Source organism: Molossus molossus, unplaced genomic scaffold (assembly GCF_014108415.1).
Source record: "Molossus molossus isolate mMolMol1 unplaced genomic scaffold, mMolMol1.p scaffold_m16_p_1, whole genome shotgun sequence".
In the NCBI taxonomy this organism is placed as follows: Eukaryota; Metazoa; Chordata; class Mammalia; order Chiroptera; family Molossidae; genus Molossus; species Molossus molossus.
The window spans coordinates 115,015,572-115,028,988 of record NW_023425344.1 but is presented as its reverse complement, the minus strand read 5'-3'; the positions used below and the strand labels follow the sequence as shown (position 1 = coordinate 115,028,988).

Below are 13,417 nucleotides of genomic sequence, written 5' to 3'. Positions count from 1 at the left end.
ATTCTCCTGCCCTGATTATGGAGATCTGGGGTGTTGCCTGGGATTGTGTATAGCTGAGACTTCACAGGTGATTCAGGTTTGTCAACCACAGGATTATGCCATTCGTGCAAAAGTCCTACAAATCACATCAAAGAACCCAGAGAAAGGACGCAACAGAGAGGAGCGTTTCTTAGGACACCGGCATCAGCCCGGTCTTCCGGGTTGCATCACTTCTGCATCCTCACCTAGATGAAAACCCTGGGCGATTGCCAAGCAGAAATTTTAAGAATGAAAAGGGCACCCGCATAGCCTGCAAACCTCACCTGCAACCTAACTCACCTTTCAGTACCTTTCAGTTACCCAAAACATTCCCCCCCCAAATACATTTGTTAAATGCTGAGCCATTCTATAAATTTGGTCCTCCACACTCCGTGGTTTTAAGGGAAGCCCTAAAAGATACCGTCTGAAACCACTGTTTTAGTCAGCAACGCGCGAGAAAGTTGAAAACCTGAAAATTGACTTCACAAGCTGAAGCTCTCCAGTCGTTGCTAATTCAAACACATACAGTATTAACCTGCCATGTTTACTTGGATGCGTGAAGAGCAAATTATGTAACTGGGGAACTTTAAGCTCTGACTTCCTAGCAAGCACCTAAACGTCCAAGAAACTGTACAGTCACTGAGGCTCATGTTAACTCCTGAGCCAGGCTAAACAATGGACGGGAGAGCTGATGAAGTCGTCAGGCAGCGAACGCGCCGTTTGTGATGTTAAGCCCTCCGTCTGGGCGGAGGTGCCTTTTCCTCTGCTTCCACTCTTTTTCAAATAGTTTCCACGGTCATTGTTTTCCAGCGCCACACGACGTGCGCGCGCGGGAGCCGGTCCCGCGTCCCACACCGCGCAGCGCGGCTGAGCCCGGCCAGGTTCTGGAAAACATTCCGGGCCCTTCCAGCGGGTCGAGGAAGAGTAGGTGGCCTGGGCGCCAAAGGCGGCTGCCAATGCAAGTCTCAACTTTTGAAATCAATCCATTTTGCATCAGGCAACGGATGCCACCGCTCCTCTGCTCTGCAACCCCCCACCCCTCCCCCGAGACCAATCATTGCCGCGCTCCGGCCGGCACAGCGCCCCCGCCCCCTTCCCGGGCCGCACGCCGCCACCGAGCCGCTCCGGCCGCGGCCCACCGCCTCTTAAAGGGAGGTAGACGGCCCTTAAAGGCCCCTCGGCGCGGCGCACGGCGGAGCGAGGCGGCCCCGTTCCCGGCAGGGGCCCGCGGAGCCGGGCCGAGCCCCCGCGGCGCCCAGCGCGGCCCGGGCTCTCCCGCCCACCGCGCCGCCGCCGCCGGGAGCGGCATTTTTATTCAGGCGACGCTTAAGGGAGCCCGGCGCGCCCGGTGCATTGTGGGAGCGGCGGCGGCCCGTTTTCGGGAGGAGGCGGAGGGCGCAAAGCGAACCGGTAAGCGCCCGGCTCGGGGAGGGGGGGCGCGACACCAGGCTTAAAGGGGAATATTCGTCCGCAGGCCCCGGGCGGCCGTGCGGATCCCCCTCCGGGCCGCCCGGGCTGCCTGGAGTCGTGCACGGCAGGCGCGCGCGAGCGCTGCCTGCAGAGGGGCCGAGCCAGGGCTTGGTGGGGCCGCTTTAAAAAAGAAGCACCGCCCGCGCCGCCGCCGCTGCCGCCGCGCGGGGCCGAGGAAGGAGGGAGGGAGAGAGGGCGGGGGAGGAGTGGAGGGGGAGGGCGGCGGTGGCGACGCAGGGGTTAATTTTTTCGCCCGCCGACATTTTTGTGTGGCGGCGGCGGCGGCGGCGACCCGCGCGCGCGCGCGGCGGGAGAACCTAGGCCGGTCTCCTGGCGCGGCGCCTCCCCGCCCCCCCCGCGTGCGCTCTTCGGCCGCGGCGCCTTCGGATCCTGGGCGGCCCGGCCGGGCCAGTCGGCGGGCCGGGGTCCCGCCGCGCCCGCCCCCGCTGTGGCCAGTGGGCCGCGCGCGGTTCCCGCCGTCGCTGCCGCTGGGAGGACGGACGGCGAGTGGGCGGCATGGCCCGGCCCGCGGCACCGCGCTGCCTGCCCCGGCCGCGGCCAGCCCGCCGCGCCGCACAAAGAGCTCAGGCCCAGTTGGCCTTTAAAGGCAGCAGCCTGAGATTTAAGGTGTCCTGGAGTTGCGTGCCCCGTGCTCCGGCGGCTTCGGTGTGTGCTTCGCGGCGAGCGCCTGGTCGCTGCGCCCACGTCGCCCTGTCCCCTCCATTGTTGATGTCCTGGGCTTAGGGGCTTGGGGGGAGGTAGGTATCGGGCCGGGCTGCACCCTCTCCCACCCGCACTTACTGGGCTCCCCCAGACATGCGGCCCCCCGTGCTATCTGGTTAAAAGAAACTTAAATGTGGCTGGGAAGGAAAGGGTTAACCGTTATTTTTAAATATTCATATTATTGTTTTAAAGGTGTAAACAGGCGGCTTTCGGGTTGGAGTTGACTGCCTCTTGTTATGCACATTCCCTCTCCCCCTTCTCCCCTTAATTGTTCATTTCCCCAAACAACCCCCTTCCTCATCTCGTCCCCCAAATGTAAGAAGTTGTCTCTTTAAGGTTCGTTGTGAGTGTGTGATTCGTGTCCCTCGTTTCATTTGGAATTTTAAAATGCCACAGTGCTTTCCGGACTTAAGGTGTTTTAAACTTTTTTCCCTTTAGAAATCTGGGAAGACGTAAATGATGTCTAAAAGGAAGTTAGTCCCCCGATCCCCAATTCCCCTTCCTGCTTTCTCTCACCTTTTTTTTGGGGGGGGGGGGATAGGGATTAGAGTAGGAAAATAACTGGATGCCTCCTGAGGTTTTTGTTTTTCCTGTTACTGAGGCTGTGTTAAATGCAAGGCATTTTGAGAAGAAAGGACGGTGTTTTGTTCCAAACTTTTCCAAGTCAACGTGCTATTTTACTTTTCTAACTCTCAAATGACCTCAAAATTTCATCTCGGTCACTTGCTTTTTGCTCTCCTGCTGCCCTCCTTTTGGACAGGTTGCTTTCTTGGAATGTTGGCACAGTTGTACGTTTCAAACCAAAATCATTGCTCACCCCAAACATGTTTTTGTAAAGATGGTTTAGATTACTGCCCAAACTTTGTAAGATTTGTTTTAACTGTGATGCCCTTCCCAGGGTATTGAAAACTATAAATGGGAATTGTGTTCTTGATCATATGTTTTTATAAGGGAAACTGACCCTATAACTTGGGGTGTCTGTAATTCTAGGCCCAGTAAAATATCTGGAGGTTCATAAACCCTTGGAGCACATGTGAGTTTTTGGGATAGCCCCAAAAGTTTGAAACTCTGAAGTGCTTGTTCCAGAAACTTCCAGTGGTACCAAGTACCATAATGCTAGTGATTTAGTACAGTTTAATTTATCATTTTAGTTCTGCAGTGAAAATATGCAGTAGCACATTTTGTCAGTGATGTGTGTGTACTAGTTCGTTGGGCGATGTTTGCTTTCTAGGAACTAGCACTGCATTAAAAGAGAACTTGACACCCCTCTCTTGAAGAAAAATGTACCTTGCTGTGTTAAACAGCCATTCCAGTTTTCAAGTTGTGTTCTTTAGTGAGGCTACTTTTTAGTTTGGGATTGTGTTTTGTACTTCTAGCTCAGTAGAAACATTTTTCTAAAATTGAATTTAGCATCATGAAGAATTTCATCAAATGCTTTTCATCAACATCCTTTTCCTGCAAAGTATCCAATAGGTGTTTTATTTTTCTTGGTGATATAGCAAAGATATCAGAAAAGTTTTCCAGAAAAGTCACTTAACATAATGTCTGATTTCTAAGTCACAATGCTTCTGGGTTGACAGATGAAGTGACTAGACTTCTCATAACACTTCCCACTGGAAGAACCTTTGTGACTTACTTTTCAAGATGACTCTGTGTCATGTAAGCCAGCTGGCCCATATAGTTCCTTTTTCAGAGGAGGGCTTGGTAACCCTGGCAGCCTCAATTGTAACAAACATCAGATCTTACATAGAAGATGCCTGTGATGGTATAGTCACTTTTTTAAATGACTTGTTTGGCCCGGCCGGTGTGGCTCAGTGGTTGAGCATCAACCCTGATCCCTAGTGCAGGGCATGCAGGAGGCAGCCAATCGATGTTCTCTTTCATCTATGTTTCTGTCTCTCTCTCCCTCTCCTTTCCTCTCTCTCTCAAATCAGTAGAGGGGAAAAAATTTTTTTTTAAGTAAAATGACTTGTTTGGGCCTAGCCAGACCAGCTCAGTGGATTGAACGTCGGCCTGTCTTCTGAGAGGTCCAAGTCCCTTCCTGGTCAGGGCACATGCCTGGATTTTGAGCTTAATCCCCAGCAGGGGGTGTGTAGGAGGCAGCTGATTGATGTTTCCCCGCTCACATCGATGTTTCCATCTCTCTCCCTCTCTCTCAAAAAATAAATAAAAACATTTTTATAATAAAATGACTTATATGGCTTATGCCTCACTGTGACCAAACTGTTATGGCCTCAAATAATTTCTCTGAGGTCTTGTTGATTTCAGTCCTTTTCACTTTCATGTATTCACTTGATTCTTGGCAGATACTAGTGAGAAATCTTTTAATGGTGCCTTTATATTTTGGTGATACTCAGGTGGATCTGTAAAGAAACCAGTGGACTAAGAGAGGGAGGAGAGGAGCCCAGCTGTGAGGTGTGTGTGCCCAAGAACCATGTCTACACGGGAGTCTTTTAACCCGGAAAGTTATGAATTGGACAAGAGCTTCCGGCTAACCAGATTCACTGAACTGAAGGGCACTGGCTGCAAAGTGCCCCAAGATGTCCTGCAAAAATTACTGGAATCCTTACAAGAGAACCACTTCCAAGAAGATGAGCAGTTTCTGGGAGCAGTTATGCCAAGACTTGGTATGTGAACCATTGTTTCTTTTATATTTCCCTGAGTAAAGCATCTTGGCTGCAGTGTAGTCAGAGTCAAGAACCATGCTTCTTTCCTCCCATGTTGCTTTTAAAAAGTTTTTTTTTTATTAGAAAGATTCAAAGGACAAAGCAATGGTAACTTACATTATTAAAATTTATTTGGAGGAGGAAGTACTTGAGAATCATCAAGAAATGTGCTCTAGCCCTGGCTGGTTTGGTTCTGCGGTTGGAGCATCGGCCTACAGTCCAGAGAGACCCAGGTTCGGTTCCCGCTAAGGGCACGTACCTCGGTTGCAGTTTGTCTCTGGCCCTGGTTGGGTCGTGCGGGTGGCAACCACTCTGTGTCCCTTTCACATCAATGTTTCTCTCTCTCTCTCTCTCCCTCCCACTCTATCTGAACACAAAATGGAAAAAAAATGTCCTCGGGTGAGGATTAAAAAAAGTAAAAGAAATGTGCTCTAACCATTTATAAACTATTAAGTACATGTGGGACATAGTAAAGCATTTTTTGTTAAATTGATTTTTTTTGGTTTGCTGAGGATTAAGCAGAAACTCCTTTATCCTAGACTTTTCCTTAAAATGCTTACATTCTCTTCATTGCCTTAGGAAAGGTGGTGCTTAAGCATCATTGTGCAGTACATTGAGAGCAGTGGCTGGGTTGGGGTGGGGGACTTGGCTGTTTCTCCTCAATATGTTTGAAAAGTTCCTGTGGGTAGGAGGGAGAAGAAAGCTGTCCCAGACAAAGAAAGGGAGAAGACCAGACTGATTCTGTACTTGACCCCAGATGTCATCTGGAATTGAGAGCCATGTTTTCAGGTTTTTTTCTCTCTTTACTGAATTACCAATGTCATTAGTGGTTTTGCCTTTTTCCAAATATAGATCTCAGAAAGAAATTCTGAGCTATTGGGATATTGTTTGTTAGCTTTTGTTGTGTTTTTTGTTAGTACATGATGCAAGACCGTGGTCACTTTGCTATTTGAATGTTTAGCATGTATTCTAGGAATCTGGATGTTTTGTAGTTCCGGTGTGTGACCTGATCAGCTTTCTTTTTAATTTTTTTATTTTTAAGCTGCTGAGCAGCCATAATAAGATGAAGTCTTACTTAAGGAGAGAGATTTGCACAGAGCTCTTCCTGCTCTTTAAATATTTTTATTGATTTTTAGAGAAGGGGAAGGGAAAGGGAGAAAAAGAAGCATTGATGTGAGTGAAACATCAATTGGCCACCAACTGGGGATCGAGCCCACAACCTAGGCATGTACCCTGACCGGGAATCAAACCAGCAACCTTTCGGTGCATGGGATGACGCCCCACAACTGAGTCACACCAACCAGGGCTGATCAGCTTTCTTTTTTTTAATCCTCACCAGAGTATACTTTTCCACTTATCTTCAGATAGAGCGGGAGGGAGAGAGAGAGAGAAACATCGATGTGAGAGAGACACATCGAATGGTTGCCTCCTGCATGACCCTGATCAGGGCCGGGAATGAACCGCCACCAAGGTATGTGCCCTTGGCTGGAATTGAACCCAGGACTCTGGTCTGCGGTCCAATGCTCTAACCACTGAGCAAGACCAGCCAGGGCTGATCAGCTTTCTTGCGTAAGGTTTTTATTGCAATTATTTTCACCCATTATCTTGTGAATACAGCATTGGTTTCAACCCAACGTACTCTTTCTTCCCTGATATACAAAGCAGAGTTACTTTGATTAGGAGAGAGAAAAGCCCACAGCCCACACTCTAGGGGCCTCAGGATTCCCAGGAGCTCAATTTGAAATGTCCTCATCTAGCTGATGTCTGAGTGTGGAGAAATAGCACATGAATGAGTTAGATTGGATAACAGTTTACTTGATAAGAAATCAGAATACAGACAGTTCCTGATTTATGATGGTTCAATTCATGATTTTTTGATTTTATGATAGTACAAAAGCAAAACGCATTTAATAAAAACCATACTTGGAATTTTGAATCCATTCTTTTCCCAGACTAGTGATATGCAGTATGATGCTCTCTCATGATGCTGGGCAGTGAGCCACAGTCCCAGTCAGCCAGGAGATCACATGGGACACAACTGATACTCTGCAATGTATTCATTGTGTTTGATGATTTTGCCCAACTGTAATTAATGTAAGTGTTCTGAGCACATTTAAGGTAGGCAAGGCTAAGCAATGGTGTTCAGTAGGTTAGGTGTATTAAACACATTTTTTTTAAATGTATTTATTGATTTTTTTAGAAAGAGAGGAAGGGGAGAGAGAGATAGAAACATCAATATGAGGGAGAAACATCGATCGCTGCCTCCTGCATGTCCCCCTTACTGGCAGTGGAGCCCACAATCCAAACATGTGCGCTGACTTGGAATTGAACCGGGACCTCTTAGTCCATGGGACAACGCTCAATCCACTGAGCCACACTGGCCAGGCTAAATGCATTTTTGACTTAAGATATTTTCAGCTTATGTTGGGTTTATTGGAATATACCCCCATCATAAGTTGAAAAGCATCTGTATACTGAAAAATCTCTTAAAGAACTTTGTCAAGAAAAATAAGCTACGGAATGGGACAAAAACAATGCAATAAAAGCCTTATGAATAAAGTAACAACTCCTTTTTATAACTTCCCTCTGCTGACCTTATTGAGCACTTGGGCATGCTGTGCACCATCAAGTACTTTGATAATGGGTAGGATCATTTGCTCCTTTCAGCAGTCCCATGATGCTTGGCCAGGGTCAAGACCTGGAATCCACATCTTCCAATTCCTCTGTCCTTGTCATCTGATTTCCCAGTCTAAACATGTTCAAAATGGTCAGAGAAGCTGCACCACCTATAATCCTTAGCAGTGGCAGAAGGGGACAGATATCACCAGCAAGGGAAGAGGCAGGGGGAAAGCAAATACAAGAACACTAAGGCAATGGACTGTGGTCACTTATGGCTTTTGAGAAGTAAATGAAATGGCTCTTTTCCCAGAAAAATGCGCATCCACAAAATTTGCCTTTATGGCATTTGGTATGGTTAGCTCTGGACCCCAGGTTATAAGCAAATAGTTGCTAAAGGAAGCATAGTGTTAAAACTGTGTACAGAAATGGTATATCTTGATGGTATAACTTTGCTTTGGAATCAGATCTAGATTCCTATCCTAACAGTCATTTACTAGTCACTACTGTTACTCTCTGCACATTTTTAAGCCTCAGTTTCCTGATTTATACAATGGGATAATAATACGGTTTGTAAATTACTATACCAGAAATTATCTACGTATGTATATGGCACCATGTATAAATGTACCCACATATGTAATATATACGTGTGCATGTTTGTCTATAAATTTATACACACAAATGTGCTTATCTGTTTTTCCATTTTTTTCCCTAAAAGAGCATCATATTTCCTAGATTCTAAGATGCTATTAATTGATGGATGAACTGTAACCATTGTTAAAGTACATGTATTAAATGTATTCTAACTAAAGAAATGTTAAAATAAGTGTATTGAAGAAACTGGTACATCTGTTGCCTGGTACTTAAGAGCTGTCAAGTATTCATAGTTCCTGGCAGTGGTGATGGTATGATGATTTGGGTTTTCTTGGTGGATGGTTTCAGTCTTGCTGAAAACCTAGAATTCCCTATTGCCCACTGATAATTGAATATACATTGCTTAGATTGGCACTTGAGGCTTCCTCCACTCCTGGCATTTCACTTTGTTCATACTTGTCCTCTACCTGCATTATCCCCCTCTCTCTTTCACCTTGATAGCCTAATTTTTTCAGGCCCATGGGCCATCTCAGGCTCACACTCCCTTCCTTGAATTTTGATATGTGATTTGTAAATCAATTATTATGGACCAGTGCTGTTCAAAATAAATATATAAGCCTCATGTGTCATTTTAAATTTTTTAGTAGTCATTTAAAAAAATAGGATTAGGTGAAATTAATTCTAATATATTTCATTTAACCCTATAAAATATTACTTCAACACTTACTGTAAAATATGAGATTTAGGTCTTTTGGGGTACTAAGTGTGTAAAACCTGGTATATATTTTACACTTACCATGTATCTCTGTTTGTAATAGACACATTTCATATGCACCGTGACCATGTGTAGCTCATTGCTTGTGAACTTAGAAATGGGGGTAAGGTGAGCGTTTATTTAGTCCTCTAAACATGCTCAAGAGTCCTCAGTTAGCCCTGACCGGTTTTGCTCAGTGGTTAGAGCGTCGGCCTGTGGTCCAGAGAGACCTGGGTTTAGTTCCCGCTAAGGGCGCATACCTTGGTTGCAGTTTGTCCCTGGCCCTGGTTGGTCATGCGGTGGCAGCCACTCGATGTGTCCCTTTCATGTCGATGTTTCTCTCTCTCTCTCTCTCTTCCTCTCTCTCCCTCCCACTGTATCTGAACAAAAAATGTCCTCAGGTGAGGATCAAAAAAAAAGCGTCCTCAGTTAAAATGCTCTGATGTGCCCAGCTAGTGTGGCTCAGTGGTTGAGCATCGTCCCATGCACCAACAGGTTGCTGGTTAGATTCCTGGTCAGGGCACATGCCCAGGTTGTGGGCCAAATCCCCAGTGGGGGGCATGCAGGAGGCAGGCAGTCGATGTTCTTGCTCATTGATGTTTCTCTCTCTCTCCCTCTCCCTTCCTCTCTCTCTAAAATCAATAAAGAAAAAAAATTTTTTTAATGCTCTGATGCTAGGTATAAATAGAAATTAAATACTTTACAAGTTAAATATTGTAATTCAAACATAAGATTATTGAAATTAGAAACATTTAAAGCTAAAATTCAGCGACTATTTTTAGTTTCTCTCTCTTTTTTTTTCTTTATCCTCACCTGAGGACATTTTTTTGTTTTTTGTTTAGATAGAGTGGGAGGGAGAGAGAGGAAGAGAGAGAGAGAGAAACATCGATGTGAAAGAGATACATCGAATGGTTGCCACCCGCACAACCCAACCAGGGCCAGGGACAAACTGCAAGCAAGGTATACGCCCTTAGCGGAACTGAACGTGGGTCTCTCTGGACCTCAGGCCGATGTTCTAACCGCTGAGCCAAACTGGCCAGGGCTAGTGTCTCTTTTTGTAGTCCTATAATTTATATAAACAAAAAACAAAACTATATTTTACTTATTTCCAAAGTGAATCATTATACACTTGGAGTAACCAGTTAGAATGATCAATTTAGGGAGAATCAATATGAGTTAAATGTGGTTCTTGCTCTATTTCCACTTACGTGCTAAACAACAGTTGTTAAATGAAATTTCTGAGAGTCTGCACATAGGTACATGGTTTAACAAGTCATTGCACACATTCTCGTCTAATATACGTGAAAACTGATCGCTGGTAAAGTGGGTTCCATTGTCACAGATTTGTGAGACTTGCGATTCTGAGATTAAACTCTGTTCCCCAACTGGATCTTCCACCAAGAGTTTGCCATGTGGTGTAGTTTTTAAAAAAAAAAAAAATCAGCTTGTCTTCACAGAGTCTGTGCCTTTTTATTAAACTTGATTTTATTTTTGCATTAGTAATAATGGACCAAGACCTGGGAAAATAAGGTGCCTCTATGCCCCAGCCTCTGTTGGGTATGTTGCTTGAAATAGTTGTACCTCAGCATTTTACTTATGAAAATACGAAAAGTACACAAGTCTTCGTTTCAAGTGATTCAGTATGATTTATTCTTGTTTTGTTTGGAATTCTGAGTTGCGAGGGTGGCATCCCCTTGCTTCCTTTTGTACTTCATCCTGCCTTTTACTCTGCCTTTGGCTGATGGACTGCTCGGGTGAAGTCAGAGGGCCGGTGGCATCCTTTTGAGAGGTGTGTAGGAAAGCACTCTATTCAGCCTACTTGGTGGAAAGGTCAGTCTGAATTTGTAAAATGCCTGCATTACAGGTGTTTTTTAAAGAAATGGAACTTAGAGTAGCTGGTCTTTTTTAAAAAATGTATTTTTATTGATTTTTTTTTTTTAAGATAGGATGGGAGAGGAAGAGAAAGATAGAAACATCAGTGGGTTGCCTCTTACACACCACATATTGGAGATTAAGCCCGAAACCTGGGCGTGTGCCCTGACCAGGAATTGAACTGAAGACCTCTGGGTGCATGGGATGAGGCTTAATCCACTGAGCACACCAGCCAGGCCAAGAGCTGGTCGTGATTGTTTCTAAACTAATTTCAGGAAAAGAGAATTATATCAAATTAGCCTATGAGTTGTCTATGTTTTTCTAACTGTTTAGCAACAATTTTAATAAATTGACATATTTCCAACAGGCTTATTTAACACATTTTTTCCCCTTTATATTATAAGTTAGTAAAATGACATATGTTTTCACAAGGGGGATAAACATGGAATTTTAAGGTTTTCTCTTTTAAAAATGCTAAAGGTGCCACAGTGTTTATATACTTACTTGGTTGGAAATGATGAATTCCTGTTCTGGCTCTGTCCTCTTTTTTTCTAATTTATCATTTTCATTTTTTACTGAAATGTGGAAGTAATGATACCATTATATCTGTGTAAAATATTTTACACATTTTCTGTTGGTAAAACAGTGTCTAAAGATAAACTCAAAGATAAAGACAAACTCAAATGAACTAATGATAAAACAACCCAAGTTCCATTTATGCTTGAAGTTCCATTAAAAAAATTCTATATGGTGCCAGTCACATGATGTAGTAATACAAAGTAATTCAAGGCACCATTTAGAGCTAAAATTATACCATATTGAACTTGAATCTTCATGACTAACAAATTTTACCCTTATTTTCTATCTTCTGCTAGTTATGTTACACATTTATTTCAGTATGCTTCTTGACAGGAAACACATTGCTGTATTGGCAGCATGTAGCTCTCAATAGGTGTCTCATTCAAAGCCCTCCTGTTCAGAACGCTGATGGCATAAGATGAAATGGCGTTTTCCGTTAGTTTGTGGGTGATGATGACTTCCATCTTTGCAGGCATTGGGATGGATACTTGTGTCATTCCTTTGAGGCATGGCGGTCTTTCCTTGGTGCAAACTACGGATTACATTTATCCTATCGTTGATGACCCTTACATGATGGTAAGTTTGGCCTAATATGTTTTTACATCTGGAACTATTGTTTGGTTGGTTTTTGGGTTGTGGCTGGGGTTTTGTATGGTTGTGTGGCTTTTCTTATTTTTGTTATATTCAAATCATTCTCATCCACCACTGCCCTGACTCCTGCAGTTGCAGCCATTTGATCTGTTGCCTACTCATGCTTGGTACTGCACATGAGCAATTAGGCAGCAGTCCCTCTGCTGCTTTTGTGCAAGAACACCGCTGCCTACTAATAGTATCTGCTGACTGTCGTGTTTGTAATTTTTTTATTCTTTGATAGTTTTAAACCCCTCATTCCAGTGTTTCAGGCCAGAGATGTTACGATACTCTATAATAGGTCTAATCCTAGATGTTTCCTTCTGGAATAGAGCTCATCACAATTTAACTTCTTGACTATTTATTCTGATTCCAGGCATTCCCCTTACTCTGACTGTGTTACATACTCACTGTGTAGGACATGTATCTGAACTGCTGGATTCAAGTTCCTTTGTGCCAAGGGCACTGGGATCAAGCTGCACACATAGGGACTTGGGCCATAAGGCAGCTAAATGGGTGTGGGTGTGGGGTGTTCACCTCTCAAGTACCAGTGACAAGCACACAGCTTAATAGAAAGCTGTTTTCCCTCCACACATCCCTCTGTTCTCTCTAGAACAGTATTCCTGAGAGACTGAGGTGTGCCATACCCCAGGTGTTCCACCTGACCAGGTAGCAAAGGTAGCTAGAATTGGAATTCATCCTTTTTCCAGCATCTCTTATAAGCATCTGAGAGAAGCCAGAAGAGAAGGGGCAGTAAATCACTGCAGCCCTAACCAGCATTTGGCATACAAGTTGCAAACCACTTGTTGCCTATTTATTGTTGAAATTAAGTCACAGAAGGCTATTACGCTCATTGCCAGTCTGACAGATAATCATTAAAAAAACCACCCTGGCTGGTTTGGCTCAGCGGTTAGAGTGTGGGCCTCGGAGCCTGAGAGTCCCGGGTTTGGTTCCTGCTAAGGTCATGTACCTTGGTTAGTTTGTCCCTGTCCCTGGTTGGGGTCGTGTGGGTGGCAACCAGTCGATGTGTCTCTCTCACATCGATGTTTCTCTCTCTTTCTCCCTCCCTCTCGCTCTATCTGAAGATAAATGCAAAAATGCCCTCCAGTGAGGATTAAAAAAAAAACCTAAACAAGCAAAACAAAACTACTGAAAATGATAATACTTGAGAGGATTATATCATGAGAAAAGTTTGTCATTTTCAGCTAAAGGTAACTTACATTTAAAATTTTTCTAGTGTCAATAAAAAAATCTTTACTACCACATTCCTGTTGAGTCCTATTTTAAAATCTGATAGTTTCTTTTTCTCTTTAGAAATAATTCTGACTTAAGGCTTAGATGTGCTTTATTTCTTCTATTATCTTGTTTTTCAATCTAGATGATTTTTCTATTTATCTTCTGTAGCCTTGAAAAGAAGTCACAAAAATTTCTCCAAGTGTACAGAAACATATTCTTTATAATCAGTCAAGTCCACATTTTTTTTGTTTGTTTT

General features: G+C 44.3%; 1 protein-coding gene across 8 annotated transcripts in view; it reads left to right on the top strand.

Annotated features, from left to right (window-relative positions):
* Positions 1–1,121: 1,121 nt before the first annotated feature.
* The window catches only part of SEPHS1 (selenophosphate synthetase 1), a 33,750-nt gene continuing 21,454 nt past the window's right edge, over positions 1,122–13,417 (top strand). For 4 of the 8 annotated variants that reach the window (XM_036271459.1, XM_036271430.1, XM_036271446.1 and 1 more), the window contains exons 1-3: positions 1,122–1,428; positions 4,569–4,838; positions 11,768–11,871. In XM_036271459.1, the coding sequence (XP_036127352.1) occupies positions 4,646–4,838; positions 11,768–11,871 (297 nt within the window). In that variant the 5' untranslated portion in view covers positions 1,122–1,428; positions 4,569–4,645. Of the gene's footprint in view, positions 1,429–2,120; positions 2,155–2,224; positions 2,247–4,568; positions 4,839–11,767; positions 11,872–13,417 lie in introns of those variants that run through there. The other 4 variants (XM_036271452.1, XM_036271438.1, XM_036271418.1 and 1 more) reach the window with 4 other exon arrangements.